Genomic DNA, 15,788 nt, shown 5'->3' with positions numbered 1-15,788 from the left:
TAGGCAAAGTGGAGAGAAAGCACAAAGTGTACATAGTTAGAACATAAGCAGACCAGGACAGTAGGAAATAAATTTGGACCAGCAATTTGGAACCAGAGTATACACAGCCTTAAATGTCTGCCTAGGCCATGTAAACTCTTAGAATGTTTGTCAGCAAGAGAATATCTGCGTTAGGAAAATAAATATGATAATCATATATATACATGGATTAAATTAAAGGAAGTCTGTCTGTAAGAAGAAAGCCTGGTTAGAAGGCTAAGGAAAATGGAGAAGATACAGATATAAGAGACTGCAAATACCAAGTCTTGGGAAGTGATTTTCAATAACCAATTTCTGACCCTCAAAAACTATGATATAAGTACTGTCTGGGGCTGGGGATGTGGCTCAAGCGGTAGCGCGCTCGCCTGGCATGCGTGCGGCCCGGGTTCGATCCTCAGCACCACATACAAACAAAGATGTTGTGTCCACTGAAAACTAAAAAATAAATATTAAAAAAAAAAAAAAAAGTACTGTCTGTAGTTTGATGCCAATGTTTTGGAGTAACTTGTTATATAGCAACAGATAAGTACCACACAGTTTATTTCCTCTGGATTTCTTCAGAACAAATAATACAACCTGGTTGTCATAGACTCATTTTGCAATTTTAACAGTTTTCTTTATTCCTAAAGTCATCTCTGTGAAATAAAAAAGAACTTGGGCCTGACAGCTCTTTGCCTGCAACTCTGCCACTTTCTATGTACCCTGGGTCAAGAACTTACTGTTTCAAGTCTCAAGATCATTAACTAAAAACAAGATCAATAATATCAACATTGTAGGGCCACTGTGAAGACTAAGTAAGTTAGTATATTAAATGTTTGGCAAAACACTGGAACATTTTAGGTACAACAGTAACAGAACATCTCTTCCTATCCCATACATGCCTGTCTTATTTAGCTTTTCTCTAAACTTCCTGAAAACTACAGCCTCTGATAATTAACTTAATTCTTAATGCAGTTGTCTTTTTAATTCCAGGGTAGCATTCCATTTTATTGGTCCAAATGAGAAAAAAATACAGAAATCTCAGGTCTCACCCAAGTCTTACTGGATTGGAATCTGAGTTTCAACCAATTCTCTAGATGATTTATAAGCACATTAAGTCTCCCAGACAGCACTAGACTAGCAGTTATCTCAAACTTAATAGGGATAAGACCCTCTTCAACCTGCTCCATCCCAGGCTTTGTAAATAGCACCACTCAGGTGTTCATAAGAACTTGGGAGTTATCTTTGATAATTAGTTATCTAGGCAAAAGTGCCTGGAGCCCATGAAAAGTCATGTGACCTTAGCACAACTTTTTAACTGTTCTTTATCTTCTATTATTACACCTGTATAATTCACTCACTATTCAGTAACCGGAGTAAACTTTTTATTTTCATTAAAATGACTTAAAGTATACAAATCTTAAAAATACAATCTAACTGACTGTTACTATAAGTGCACTCATATAATTACCACTTGCATCAAGATACTAAGTAATCTTTTGTAAAATTTTACTTCAAATCATGACACTTCCCTGCTTAAAATCATTCCATGCTTTCCCAAACCACTTAGAATAAAATCCAAATTCCCAAACCTGTATTACAAATCCCCATATGATCCAATCCCTACCTATCAAACTTCCTCTTATTTCCTCTCCGGGGCCATACTCCAGCTACAAGCTTTTAAATTCCTCGTCTTGCAAAGATGTTCCTGCTTTGGAGTCTCTGATCCAGCTGTACATCCTCAGTTGTCTTCTCCTAAGGCTCCTTTTTGAAGGCGTCCCAGGGCTGGCAGCTTGTTAGCTATCTATTTTGCAGTACTGGAACTTCAACCCAGGGCCATTCTACCACTGAGCTACATTCCCAGCCCTTTTTGTTTTCATTTTAAGACACGGTCTCGCTAAATTTCCAAAGCTGGTCTCAAAATTGCAATCCTCCTGCCTCAGCTTCCCCACTCACTGGGATTACCGGTGTGCACTGCCATGCCGGGTTGGCAGTTTATAATTTAAATCTGTCTTAATTTTTCTTTTTCTCTTTCCTCAGGGACCTTCCATGACCAGGCAATCCGAAGTTGCACTCAACCACCTTTTATTATACCCCATTAATTACCTTCAGAGTGGTTATCATTTCCAATAGTTTATTTGTTGCTTACTGCCTTTCCCTTACTAGAATATAGCCTCCCCTGGGGCACTTTTGTTGTTATGCCCACGAGTCTGTTAACGCCTGGCACGTGGCCAGTGCTCAACAAAAATCTTCACTAAATGAAATACCAATATATGATAAAATAGAACATTAGCTAAAGGAAACATGGCTAACACTCAGCTCTGAATCTAGCAAAAAAACCTGGAGGATTAAAGGAGGTAAAAACCTACGACAATTACGTGTTCAATTACCTTCTTTTTCCTTCTAAACACGTCTAATTAAAACCATATTTACACGGTACGTTGGGCTCGTTTTGCCTTTACATAAAGTAACTTAAAAAGAAATTCAGAATTTTCCCGTTCAGAAAAATCAATTGTGGCACATCCATTCTAGATTCCAGCCCGCCACTATTCCATAGAATCAAAAACCCAACCCCGCCCTTTCCACTGAACGCCCCCAGCCGGAAGCCGACACTTCACGAGACCCCAAGCTTCAGACTAGGCTCGGCAACCACGCGCAGCCCTACGTAAAGCGTGAGGAGTTTCGCGACAGCTCAGGCCCCACCCCTTTGGCCACATGTCGCACATGTCTTCCCGTCGGACGCCGCGCCACCTCCTCGCGCTGCTTTACGAATCTAAAGCGGCGGCGCCCCGCCTCCTGTCTCAGTTCTTACCTCCCCGCCCCCTCCTAGTTTCGCGTCTCCTAGCCCGACGCGCCCGCTATAATCACGTGATTGCCTCATCCGGGTCCTTTGCGTTCTCTCTCCCTCTCCCAACATGGCGGCCTCAGGTGAGTGAGCGGCCGAGCGCGGCCAAGGACTGGGCTCTGAAACCACCCTCCAGGCCTGATCCACTCATTCCTGGAGTCGGGGAGTAGGTGGCACCGGCTCCCTTCGGGCTTGGGGGCTGCGGCAGGCTGGCGGCGTGGCTGTGTTAGGTTATCGCTTCGGGATGTTTGGGGGGGAGGGGAAGGTGTCCGTCCCCTCCCCCCTCACACCCTTTTCACCCCGTCTGCGCGAGGTTGGAGTAGGCACTAATGGTGGACTCTGACTTGAATTGGAGGAGGGAGCGCTTAAGGAATCTGGGGGAGGCACGAGGCCTTCTCGTAGTCCTGAAGTACTGTGCCCGCGTGAAGGCGTGGAGGAAGGAAGGAGGCGGTTGGCGCGCGGACGTATGCACATTAGACTAGATCTCCGAGGCGCGAGGCCGTTGCGGACAGGAGTGGGGGCTGGGGAATGGGGGGGGCAGTTAGAACGCTAGCGCGAGTCGGTGGAGGGGCGGAGGAAGGCAGTGTTGCGCGTGCGCGGTAGGAAGGCCAGTGGGTAGTGGAGACGGCGCGCCTTAAAAGCATGAGCTGGAGTCCAGATGGGGAGCTTTTACTCGCCGGTGTTGGGCTTCTTTATGTCCTTCCAATTAGAGAGTGTGCCTTCCCCATACTCCTCCATGGGGACTTGTGTTAGGTTTGGAGGTTGGAGCTATTAGGATTGAGGAATCCACTTTGCTGCGCCCACGTGTTGGAGAAGAGGAAGCTAGAGTGGGCACCTAGATTTCCCTCTATCGTCTTTTCTTGCTTCGTTTTATCAGCACAACATTTAGTGAAATCAAACTATATGCCAGGTTTTGGGAGTGGCGGGCAAAATCAGGTTCCTGTTCCTAAGGAGCTTCCATTTTGGTTGAATTATTTGCCGGGGGTGGGGTATATCACTATAGTGCAAGTTTACTTGCATTTGTAATAAACTTAAGAGAATAGTAGTGGGCCTTTGTAACATGCTATGACATTAATTTTAGTTTTAGGAATATAATTTATTTTCCCTGGCCTGACTGTACACTCTGAAAAACGTGTTTTAAATTGCTGTCTCTAGACAACTCATTTCTCAACCAGGAATTTATCTTCTATATTATTACAAGGGAGCTAAGGATTATGGTATCCTTTGGAAAATGTTGACGGATTTGAGGTGCTTTTGAACATAACATTTTGGTATACTATTTAATTAACCAAGCATTTGTATGTTTGTTGTCTCGTTCGATTGTCTTATGAGGAAATGGTATCTCCCAGCTGAGGAAAATGAAAGATTTATTCAAGGTCGCACAGTTTGCAGGTGTCAGAACAAGGTTAAAATTTTAGACTCCTTATTCTTCCTCTCCAACTTGGAAGTACCAATGTGTCATCCTACGTTTTATTTGCTACCCAAAAGCATCATCCGAAATTCACCAAAAATGTTTATATTTTAAGTTAATCATTTTGTAAAGTACTTTGTCCTAAATTTACCACCTTGACAGTTTAATATCAATTTAATGAAAAGTCTAGATTTCCCTTCTCCATAGTCTGGAATTTTTAGAGGTGGAAAACATGACAGCAATCTGTGTCCTTAGTTTAACCCTGTTAGCCAAATCCAGACTGGCTAGAGATTTGCTTCTTGTTCTTATGTATCCAAATTTCAGAAACCCTCAACTCTTTTAATTCTGTTCAGTAAATGTTTTTAGCTTGTACTTGTGGCTAAGCACAAGGTTACATCTTTGTCCATGCTTCAGAGACTGAAATTTTTTTTTTTTTTTTAATATTTATTTATTTATTTTTAGTACTCGGCAGACACAACATCTTTGTTGGTATGTGGTGCTGAGGATCGAACCCGGGCCGCACGCGTGCCAGGCGAGTGCGCTACCGCTTGAGCCACATCCCCAGCCCTATTTTATTTTATTTTTTTTTTTGAGAGAGAGAATTTTAATATTTATTTTTTAGTTATAGGCGGGCACAACATCTTTGTATGTGGTGCTGAGGATCGAACCTGGGCCGCACGCATGCCAGGCGAGCGCGCTACCACTTGAGCCACATCCCCAGCCCGAGACTGAAATTTTTATCAAATTTCTTTACCCTGTCTGTCTTTTCCTATGACATTGACTTTGTTTTCTTGTTTTTGTTCATGGTACTGGGGGATTGAACCCAGGGCCTCTGCATGCTAGGCAAATGCTCTGCCACTGGGTTTTACCACCAGTCCTTATTTTATTTTGAGATGGGGTCTTGCTAAGTTGCCCAGGCCAGCCTCTAATTCCATCCTCCTGCTTCAACCTTTGGAGTAGCTAGGATTATAGACCTGTACCACCACACCTGGCTCATAAGTCTCTTTTCACTGTTCATTGAGACCAAAAAAACTATTTTCAGCAATACCAGTTTTCAGTATGAACCTATTATTGACTTTCAATAACTGAAAGTATCTCAGAACTGTTATCTGAGAATAATTAAAATGTGAGAGTTTAGATGGACACAGTGATGCACCCCTGCAATCCCAACAGTTTGAGAGACTAAGGCAGGAGAATTGCAAGTTCTAGACAAGCATGCACACCTTAGTCAAAATGTGAAATAAAAAGGGGTGGGAATGTAGCTCTGTGGTATAGTTCCCCTGTTTGGGGTGGGGGAGTGCATGTTTTCAGTCTTAAAATTTCTTCTTCTTTTTTTTTTTTTTTTGTACCTGGGATTGAACCCAGAGGTACTTAACCACTGAGTCACATCCCCAACCCTTTTTTTATTTTGAGATGGGGTCTCTTTAAGTTGCTTCCAGGCCTCACTAAAATTACTGAAGCTGACTTTGAACTTGCCATCCTTCTGCCTCAGTCACTCAAATGCTAGGTGTCCACCACCTTGCCCAGCTTTCGTTTTTTTTCTTTCACTACTGGAGATGGAATGCAGAGATGCTCTACCACTAAGCTAGAGCATTTATCCCCAAGCCCTTTCCACCCCCACCCCACCCCACCCCCTTTTTTTTTTTTTTTTTTTGGAGACAGGGTCTCAGCCTCCTGGGTTGCTAGGATTACAGGTATGCTACATGTAGCTGGCTCCTTAAATTTTCTTTGTCACTATTTTAGTCAAGTTGTTAGAGCCACTAACCTCCTGAGTCAGAGTTTCCTCACCTGTAAAGTTTTATCTCCCCTCCCTTTACCAATAAGGAATCAAATATGTTTGATACAGGTTAACATTTAACATGCTTTAAAACTGTAAACAGTGTATGTAATCCATGTTAGGCCCTTCATTTGCATAACACTATAGAATGCTATTTTGTGATTTTTTTTTTTTTTTTATGGGGTGGTTAGAGGTTGTTTTCATGTTATAGTGTTGGCCTTCCTAGTTTTAAAAAAAAAATGGTTTCAAGGGTTGTCATTGTATGCTCTTCACAAATCAAATCTCATCCTCTACCATGTATTTATTCTGAGAATAGGATACTTTGGTTCAGAAAGCCAAGACTAAAACTCCTTGTGAAAATTGAAATACAGGGCTGGGGTTGTGGCTCAGTGGTAGAGCGTTTGCCTAGCACGTGTGAAGCCCTGGATTCCATCCTCAGCACTACATAAAAATAAATAAAGGCATTGTGTCCAACTACAACTAAAAAATAAATATTTTTTAAAAAATTGAAATACAAATAGAAATACCATCAATTAAAGTAAAACAGTATTCCTAAGATATATCAGTAGAAAAAAGATATATACACACCCACTCTTTTAATAACAACTTTGGGGTATAATTCACAAGCCATATGTATTTTTTTATTGTTGTTTTAAAGGCAATACAAATGCTTATTTATGAGTACACACTCAAAAGTCAGTTTCTTAGGTTTATGAGATTTGAGATACTGCTAAGATCCTAATAGAGAAATGCCCAAAGCAAGAAACTTATAATTTTATAGCTCTTAAGTGTCCCTGGAGAGGCAAGAAAAAAAGCAATAGGGTATTCTCATTATGTTAAGATGAAGAAATTGGACACAGAAGAGAGGTCATGAACACAGGAGGAGATGGAACTTATTAGTTCTGGCTTAGTCTTTACACTCTACTCTGCTAAAATATACAGTGCAGTAAAAGTGAGACCTCTCAACATGATATTGTGTCATTTGAAACTTTTATGACTGAGCCTTATAAAGTATAATTGGTTTAATTCTGAGCACTCTATTATTTGGGTAAATTCATTGCATTTCTGTTCTATGATTTTTGTTTAAGGAAACATGGTAATTATTAAAATAGTTTTTAATTTTAGAGAAATTAACAGGACTCGTTTTAATAACAGCTATATTCAGATATTCATGTACTGTAAAAAAATTGTGTATTGGTACTAGGACTCAAACTTGGGTTGCTTTTCTACTTGAGGCCTTACTAAATTGCTGTGATCCTCCTGCCTCAGCATCCCAATCAATAGGATTACACAACCCCACACAGCTAAAATTTATTCTTTTAAAGTGTAGGGTTTGGTGGCATTTTCATTACCCTGCAAACAAACTGTACTGGTTAGCAGTCATTTCCCCCTTCCCAGCCACTGTTGTACTACTGGGGATTGAACCCAGGAGTGCTCTATACTGAGTTCTGTCCTCGACTTTTTTTTATTTTGTGACAGGGTCTTGCCAAGTTGCCCCAGCTGGCCATAAACTTGAAATCCTCCTTCCTTAGTTTCCCAAATCACTGGGATTACAGGCATACACTACCATGCCTGACAAAAATTACATGTAATTTTAGACCTTACCCTTTAACTGGGTTTTAACCTTTCTGGAGGTTTTGGTAACTAAGTAATCTAAAGAATAAAGAAGTCAGAGTATGTCACCAAAAAGTTGTACAAGAATGTTCATAGCAGCACTATTTATAATGATATGATACCATTTGTACCAAATATTCAGAGCAAATAAATCCAAAGAAAAAGTAGAATAGAGTTTGGGAGCTGCATGTGATAAATTACAGATTTAAAACCAGCCTCAGCAACTTAGTGAAACCTTGTCTCAAAATTAAGAAATAAAAGAGGCTGGTAGTATAGCCCAGTGGTAAAGCACCTCTGGGTTCAATCCGCAGTAGCACCACCAAGAAAGTAATTTTTGATGAAGCGTCATCTGAATGTTGCAGGCTATACACATTTTCCATACTAGAGATAATGATGCAGAAATAGGGCTGCATTTTACAATTAAGTTTTATTGCTTATAGTATTTTAAGGTGTCTTTTGTTTGAAAATAAAGACCCAGCAGCCAGTCTAGATTTTTATCATTCCCAAAATATGTCATTTGGTGCTTTTATTATCAATACAGTAGTGTGGAAATAGGAAAAAACTTTGGGGAGTAAAATAAGGAAGCATTTTATACAAGCTCCAGCCTGACAGTCCTGGGGACTCATTTTATTACAGTCATTTTCCTGCTGGTATACCTTATGTAGTACTAACATTTTCTTTTCATTTGTCCTTTCAATATTGAAGTGGGAACATTTACTTAAAACAGTTGCCTCTCCAACCAAGGGACTGTTTTGTCATCCCCCACCCCTTGAACATTTGGCAGCATCTGGAGAAATTTTCAGGATAAGGGTAGTGGGATTTGCTACTGGCTAATGAGTAAAAGGCAAAGATACTTCTAAACATCCTACAATGCACAGGATGGCCCCCCAGTAGCAAAAAGTAGCCCAGTCTTAAGTGTCAGTATTTGAATTAAGAGAAATCTTGACTTAAGAGTTGAGCTGATTATATAACTTTTTGTTGTTGTTTTTTAAAGGCCTATTAAGACTACAAATATTTTTTGTTTAATGACTTCTAGACTTAAAAACAGTTTTGGAAAATGTGTTATTTCTAAGAGCTTATACTTAACCTTAAATAGGTTTGTAAAAAGCTTGAAATGCATGGTCATGTACACTCCCCTCTCCTACCTTCAACCCTTGGTTCATATGGATTTGACCTCAATTGATACTTGATTTGAGGGCAGATAAAAAGAATTGGGTGAATTCTGTCATTGTGGCAAAGGATTGCTATACCTGGAGCCTTAACAATACTTAGAATGCGGAAGAGAACACTGATGGAATCCTAAACGTGTGTGGGCCTAGGTATTGGAGGAGCCAAGGGCAAGGAGATTTTAGGTAACATCTTTTCTTAATTCTTTGAATAAAATGGAGTTGCACAAAACTGGCACCTACTTTAGGTTTATTAATTATGCTTTTTAAGGGCTATTTCTTTTAAATCTGTTTATATTTTGACTGAGTTGATTTTGCTGCTAGATTTAAGTAAGAGCTCTTACAAGGGAATTTTAGCCTGTCTTGAAGACCTCATTCCGCAGTGATTTCTCAGCCATAGGACATGAAAGGTGATAAGGAAGGGATATGTTCTATTTGGAAAGACATTTTGAAATTAACAGTGGTTTAGTATGTTTTCTCATGCTAATTTATTTTGAAATATCAAATAACATTAAAGTAAGAGTGTGAGGGCTGGGGTTGTGACTTAGTGGTAGAGCAGTTACCTGTTATGTGTGAGGCACTGGGTTCAATTCTCAACACCACACATAAATTAATTAATACAATTAATACATCAACAACTAAATATATATATGAAGAGTGTGAGATTTTTGTCTGTCCAAAGAGGGCGTTAGGAGTTGAAACTGAGCTACAAAATTGGTTTAAGCCAAGTCAGACCAAAGGGCAGGTTAATTCCAGAGTATGCTGTTTTGCTGTAAGATATATAATACCAAGCAAGGAGAAAAGGGGATAGTTACCTTGCTCAGATTCTTCGAACTTGACCTCATTAATGTACTGACCACCAGTTCTGTTTTATTTTGATAGCAGGACTGGATATTGGCTGATGATACTAAATTAAGCCACATGAGGGTAAGGGTCTCTGGCAGGCATCATACTTTCCCAGACACTTTTGTTTTTTCATATTTTTATTGATAAATTATATAGTTGTACAAAATGGTGGGATTTGTTGTTATATATTTAAAGAATATGAAAATGACTAAAATAAGCCTGTGCATGGTAAGTATTTTACCTTATTCTTGTTCATATTAGCTTATTAAATTGCTTCTAGATCTTTGCTTATGAGCTGCAGCAGTATCAGTGCAATAAGACCCAACTTCTGCATAACTACTTTCTTGTGAAGTTGTAGAATAGGTTTATAACTAGAATAGAATAGCTGTGGTCTGGTTGATCATAAAGGATACTTTGAAGCTGGTTAATCTTACTTTTGGAGCTAGATTAGTGTTAAATTATATGAGAAATATGGAAACTTCACATTTTATGGCCACCTTTTATATTATTGCTGCCAAGTTGATTTGATTTGCACATTGAGATTATAATACCTCACATTCTTATTATAATACAGAAGGCTGTATGTAATGTTCATTGCAGACAGATCACCCCTTTTTTTTTTTTTTTCTGGCACTGGAACTTTAAAAGACAGATACCAAGTAAGAGAGTACCTTCAGTTAAGCAAGTGGTATGTATGTCTTGGCTGAAAATAAGAAAAGAATTAGATTATGGAGAAAGAATTCATGATTATAAAAGCCATGAAGCTGTTGTTTGTTACAACAAAGGTACTTGCTTTTTTCTTAATGTAGTGACTGCTGTTGGACCGTTCTAGAATTTCATTTGGTCCTTTCTGTCCTTCTGAATTAGCAGTTGATTGTGCCACCTCAGAGTTCTGAGGATAGAGAGCCAGGGTCAGACAACTAAGTAGAGCCTTTAGTAGACTAAATATTTTATAAACACACACACAAAAAATTTTAATATGTTGCTTGTTAGGGTTTTTTTTTTTTTTTTTTTTTTTTTTTTTAATATTTATTTCTTAGGTGTAGATGGACACAATGCCTTTATTTTTATGTGGTGCTGAGGATCGAACCCGGGTCGCACCCGCACTAGGTGAGCGCTCTACCGCTGAGCCACAATCCCAGCCCCAGCTTGTTAGGGTTTTATATTTTCCTTTTAATGTCATATTTCATCTTAATATGCATTGTTAAGGTAAGGAAAAATAAATTCCTACAGGGATGAGAGGTTTAGTGTATGAGTTTTAAATATTTAAACGCTTACAAATGACAGTGCAGCATTTTACTCTGGTTATGATAACCTGTCATTAAATTAATAATAAGCTTCTTTGAGGCTAGGATCCCTATGGTACAATAGGAAGAACCCTGAGTTTGGTAGGGAAAAAATAAACAAACCTGGGCTTTGATTATAGCTCTGCCATCTAGTATCTCTTACTTTAGGATAGTTCAACCTCTCTGAGACTTACATTCCTTCTCTATAAATTGGAAGTTAAGATTCCTCCCTTACATAGTTATTTTATAGGTATTCAACAATCCTTAAAAGTGTCATACAGGCTGTGTTATGGTGTAGGGATGTGTCTTGTTTATCTTTGTATCCAAGCTGCAATAAATGTAACCTATTTTAAATAGAAGTAGTTGCTAACACTTAAAAATCTTAAAACTGAGAGCATAGCTCAGCAATAGAGCACTTGCCTAGCTTGTTGTGAGGATGGGTTCCATTCTAGCACCATACACACAATCTCAAATGTTAATTTTGAGCAAATGTAACAGAAAGTAAAGGTCCCCCTACTGGTCATACTGCCTTGAGAAGAGTGTTGGACATTCTTCCCTTTGCCGTGCATAAATGTGTACTTTCACGTAATATGTATCCTGCAAAGTTTTTCACTTACTGTTGAATTCTTCTATTGTTATGCTTTCTGCATATTTATATCTGCACAGTATTTCTTCACATAAGTGCCATAATCTAATCCTTTGATCAGCCTTTATGTTGCTTGCTTTATCAGTATATATAACAATATTGCATTATACAGCTCTGTAAAATACCTGAGTAGTCATGCGCAGTCTTTTCCTTGCCTTTTTAAAACAGCAAAAAAGAAGAATAAGAAGGGGAAGACTATCTCCCTAACAGACTTTCTGGCTGAGGATGGGGGGACTGGTGGAGGAAGCACCTATGTCCCCAAACCAGTCAGCTGGGCTGATGAAACAGACGACCTGGAAGGAGATGGTAATTTTTTTGGTTTGTTTGTTTGTTGTCATGTTTGGAATTTCAGTATCTTCTAAACAAAACCTATTCCATAACTATTTGCATCATTTGTAACGTGGAAGGGTCTTACTTTGAAGAACTTGAAATCTTAATTTACGTTGCCTCCAGTTGAACAGCTCTGTGGCAAGAAATAAAGTGGACATGGAAAATCAAGAGAGCTTCTTGCTAGCCCTAGCTCTAGCATTGACAAACTTTTTTGAGTTTTAAGGCCTCATTGTTTTCCTTTAAAAAATAAGGACTAGATTGCGGGGTGGTTTACTGGGAATTGAACTGTGTTCTACCTCTGGCTACATCCTAGCCCTTTTTATTTTATTTTTGCTTTGTTTTGAGCTAAGTTGCCCAGTCTGGCCTCAAACTTGGAATCATCTTTCCTCAGTTCCCAGGTAGCAGGATTACTGATGTATGCCTCCGCACCTAGCCAGATTATCGTTTCCTTTCAGATCTAAAATTTTATGGTGTCCTCAAAAAGTGATGTTGCAGTATGACCTATAAGTTCTCTATACTCAGAACCGAGGACTACTTAGTCCTAGAAGTTATTAGAATGAATTTGAGATGAAAGTGGTCTGAGGGAAAGGAATCGTAACAGTAGTTATGGTGGAGAACAGAAGAGTCTCTGGTGTGTCATTTGGTCAAACTCTCAACTCTGCTTTCAGGGGGTAACCAGAAACACATAGGAAGAGTTTTTTTGTGATGCTTAGCATCAAAACCCAGGACCTCGGGCCTGGGGTTGTTGCTCAGCGGTAGAGTGCTCGTCTTACACGCACCAGCACCACATAAAAATTGAATGAGTGAAATAAATGTATTAAAAAGAAGAACAGTCCTTTAAAAAAAAAAAACAGGATCTGGTGCATATTAAGCTCTCTCACACTGAGCTATGCCCCCAGCTTCTCACCATTGTTTCCTAAACTTTACTGCAGACCAAAATAACATTTTTTTTTCCTTTTGTGGCCTATTTTCATAGTAAAAACAGGAAATTTCACATAAGTTGTACATTCCCTAAGTGTTGATGTTTGAATTAAATTTTATGGACAGGGCTGTACGGGGGAAGGTTTAAGATGGTAAGTAATGAGTTGATTCTAACATTTCAGAAACCTCTTCAAGTATTTTCATTACTAAGTCCCCACCTCCTTTGGGCTGTTTGTTTTCTGATTCTGTATTTTTAATACTTACCACTTAGTATGGATCCTCTTGTTCTAGGGTGGTAGTAAGGGTGTTTTTCTCTAATTTCTTTTATTGGCTTTTCTATCCTAGTTTCAACCACTTGGCATAGTAATGATGATGATGTGTACAGGGCACCTCCAATTGACCGTTCCATCCTTCCCACTGCTCCACGGGCTGCTCGGGAACCCAATATTGACCGGAGCCGTCTTCCCAAATCACCACCCTACACTGCTTTTCTAGGGAACCTGCCCTATGATGTGACAGAAGACTCCATTAAGGAATTCTTTAGAGGATTAAATGTATGTATAAACATTTTAGACTGTTCAAAGTAATAGTCAAAGTGTAAGAGTTGTCAGTAGTGGTTAATTACATTTGGACTGAAAGAGACCCAGGTTTGAATCCAAACTGCTATTTTACCATCCGTGGCCTTAAACAAATTACTGTCTGAAACTAGATGTTGAAGGTAGTGACTAAAATTAACTGTGGAAGGGCAGTTGCTCTTAATTTATAAAATCACAGAAAATTATAAAAATAACAGAAGGAAGCAAAGTCAGAGATAAAAGGAATACACTGAAAACATTTTAGGTGTGGTTTTTTGGTTTTGTTTTTTTTTTGTTTGTTTGAGGAAGATAATTCATATGGTTCAGAATTCAAAAAATGTAATAGGCCATGTCTTTTCTGTTTATCTACACTCATTTTCCTCCTGAAGAAAGATAAAGGTTCTTGTGTATTCTTCAGAGAAATTTATTGTGTGTACAATGAGGCTTATGTGGTCCCCAAAATACTTCTGTTTTACACATACAGATCAGTGCAGTGCGTTTACCACGTGAACCCAGCAATCCAGAGAGGTTGAAAGGTTTTGGCTATGCTGAGTTTGAGGACCTGGATTCCCTGCTCAGTGCCCTGAGTCTCAATGAAGAGGTAAAGAAATTAAGGGTAGGGGTTTGGGATGGGAGCTCACAAATCTCATATTTATCAAATGGGTTTGTTTGCTTTTGTTTTTATTTTTGTTTGCAGTATTAGAGTTAAACTCAGGCCCTCTACCACAGAGCTACACCCTCAGTCCTTTTTAAAAAAAATTTGTTGCCTGGGCCAGCCTTGAATTTGCAGTCCTCCTGCCTGCAAAGTAAAAATCCCTAGGATTTAGAGTATAGGCCCAGGGCTAGGATTGTAGCTCAGTAGTAGAGCACTTGGCCTAGGACATGTGAGGCACTGGGTTTGGTCCTGAGCACCACATAAAAACAAACAAATTAAGGTGTAAAAAAAAAAGAGTATTCGGTCCAGGCTGAGACAGGAGGGTTTAAAGCTAGCCTCAGCAACATCAAGGTGCTAGGCAACTTGATGAGACCCTGTCTCTAAGGGCTCAGGGTGTGGCTCAATGGTTGAGTGCCCCTAAGTTCAATCCCCAGTACCCCCCCCCTTCAAAAAAAAAAAAGTATAGGCCCAGATCAAACTGATACTTTTTAGTTTGGATATACAGCTATTTCAGAGATTCCCATAATATCCACAAAGAAGAACCCAAAATACCATAACATTCGACATCTAGCAAGTCACACTTCAGCAAGTATAGTGATTCATATAATTCAAGGAGGTACTTAACATGTAAAATTGGCAGAAACTCAACACACTAAGTATCCATTAAAATCTACATTGATGGGGGGGCTGGGGTTCTGGCTCAGCAGTAGAGCAATCGCTTTGCATGTGCGAGATCTGGGTTCGATCCTCAGCATCACATAAAAATAAGTGAAATAAAGGTATTGTGTCCAACTATAACTAAAAAATAAATATTAAAAAAAAATCTATACTGATGGGGCTGGAGTTGTAACTGAGTGGTAGAGTGCTTCCCTATCATGTGTGAGGCACTGGGTTCAATTCTCAGCACCACATATAAATAAAGATCCATCAATAACTAATAAAAATATTTTTAAAAATAAAGGTATTGTGCCCATCTACAACTTAAAAAATATATTTTAAAAAGCTAAATTGATTAACTCAAATGTATTGCCTCAGATCTTATAAAAGGCATTATCTCAGGTCTGAGATTGTATAGCTCAGTAGTAGAGCACTTGTCTAGCATGCACACGGTTCCTGTTTTGATCCCCAGCAACACATACACATTCACATAGCACTGTCTGATTTTTTAGAGTATTGTAATGATGTTTTTTGGTAATTAAAGAGGATTGGAAACATTTCTTACTAGAGTGTCATTGGTAATGTATGTTCCTAGAAATGTTTTCTGGAAAGACAGTCAACATTAAGTCCTTACACTTGGCTGAGTTTTTTTTGTTGTTGTTGTTGTTTGTTTGTTTGTTTTTGTTTTAAACTGGGGCTTGAACCTAACTTTATCACTGAGCTACAGTCCCAGCCCTTTTATAAATTTTAAGACAGGGCCAGACACAGTGGAACATACCTGTAATCCCAGCAGCTTGTGAGGCTGAGGCAGGAGGATTATGAATTCAAAGCCAGCCTCAACAACTTAGTGAGGCCCTAAGCAACTTAGTGAGAACACATCACTAAATAAAACATAAAAAAGGTCTGGGGTTGTGCTCAGTGGTTAAATGCCCCTGTGTTTAATCCCTGGGTCCCCCAAAAAATAAAATAAATTTTAATGCATGGTCTCAGTAAGAAGTTGCAGAGTTGCTTGGGGCCTCTCTAAATTGCTGTAGCTAGCCT

General features: G+C 39.1%; 1 protein-coding gene across 5 annotated transcripts in view; it reads left to right on the top strand.

Moving 5' to 3' along the window:
* The first annotated feature begins 2,858 nt into the window (after nucleotides 1-2,858).
* Nucleotides 2,859-15,788, top strand: part of Eif4b (eukaryotic translation initiation factor 4B) — a 28,763-nt gene continuing 15,833 nt past the window's right edge. For 4 of the 5 annotated variants that reach the window (XM_071609830.1, XM_071609829.1, XM_071609828.1 and 1 more), the window contains exons 1-4: nucleotides 10,709-10,787; nucleotides 11,778-11,915; nucleotides 13,206-13,414; nucleotides 13,920-14,036. In XM_071609830.1, coding sequence (XP_071465931.1) covers nucleotides 10,724-10,787; nucleotides 11,778-11,915; nucleotides 13,206-13,414; nucleotides 13,920-14,036 — 528 coding nt within the window. In that variant the 5' untranslated portion in view covers nucleotides 10,709-10,723. Of the gene's footprint in view, nucleotides 2,947-10,708; nucleotides 10,788-11,777; nucleotides 11,916-13,205; nucleotides 13,415-13,919; nucleotides 14,037-15,788 lie in introns of those variants that run through there. The other variant, XM_034636851.2, reaches the window with a different exon arrangement.

Source organism: Marmota flaviventris, chromosome 3 (genome assembly GCF_047511675.1).
Source record: "Marmota flaviventris isolate mMarFla1 chromosome 3, mMarFla1.hap1, whole genome shotgun sequence".
Classification (NCBI taxonomy): Eukaryota; Metazoa; Chordata; class Mammalia; order Rodentia; family Sciuridae; genus Marmota; species Marmota flaviventris.
This window is presented reverse-complemented; position numbering and strand designations above follow the sequence as displayed.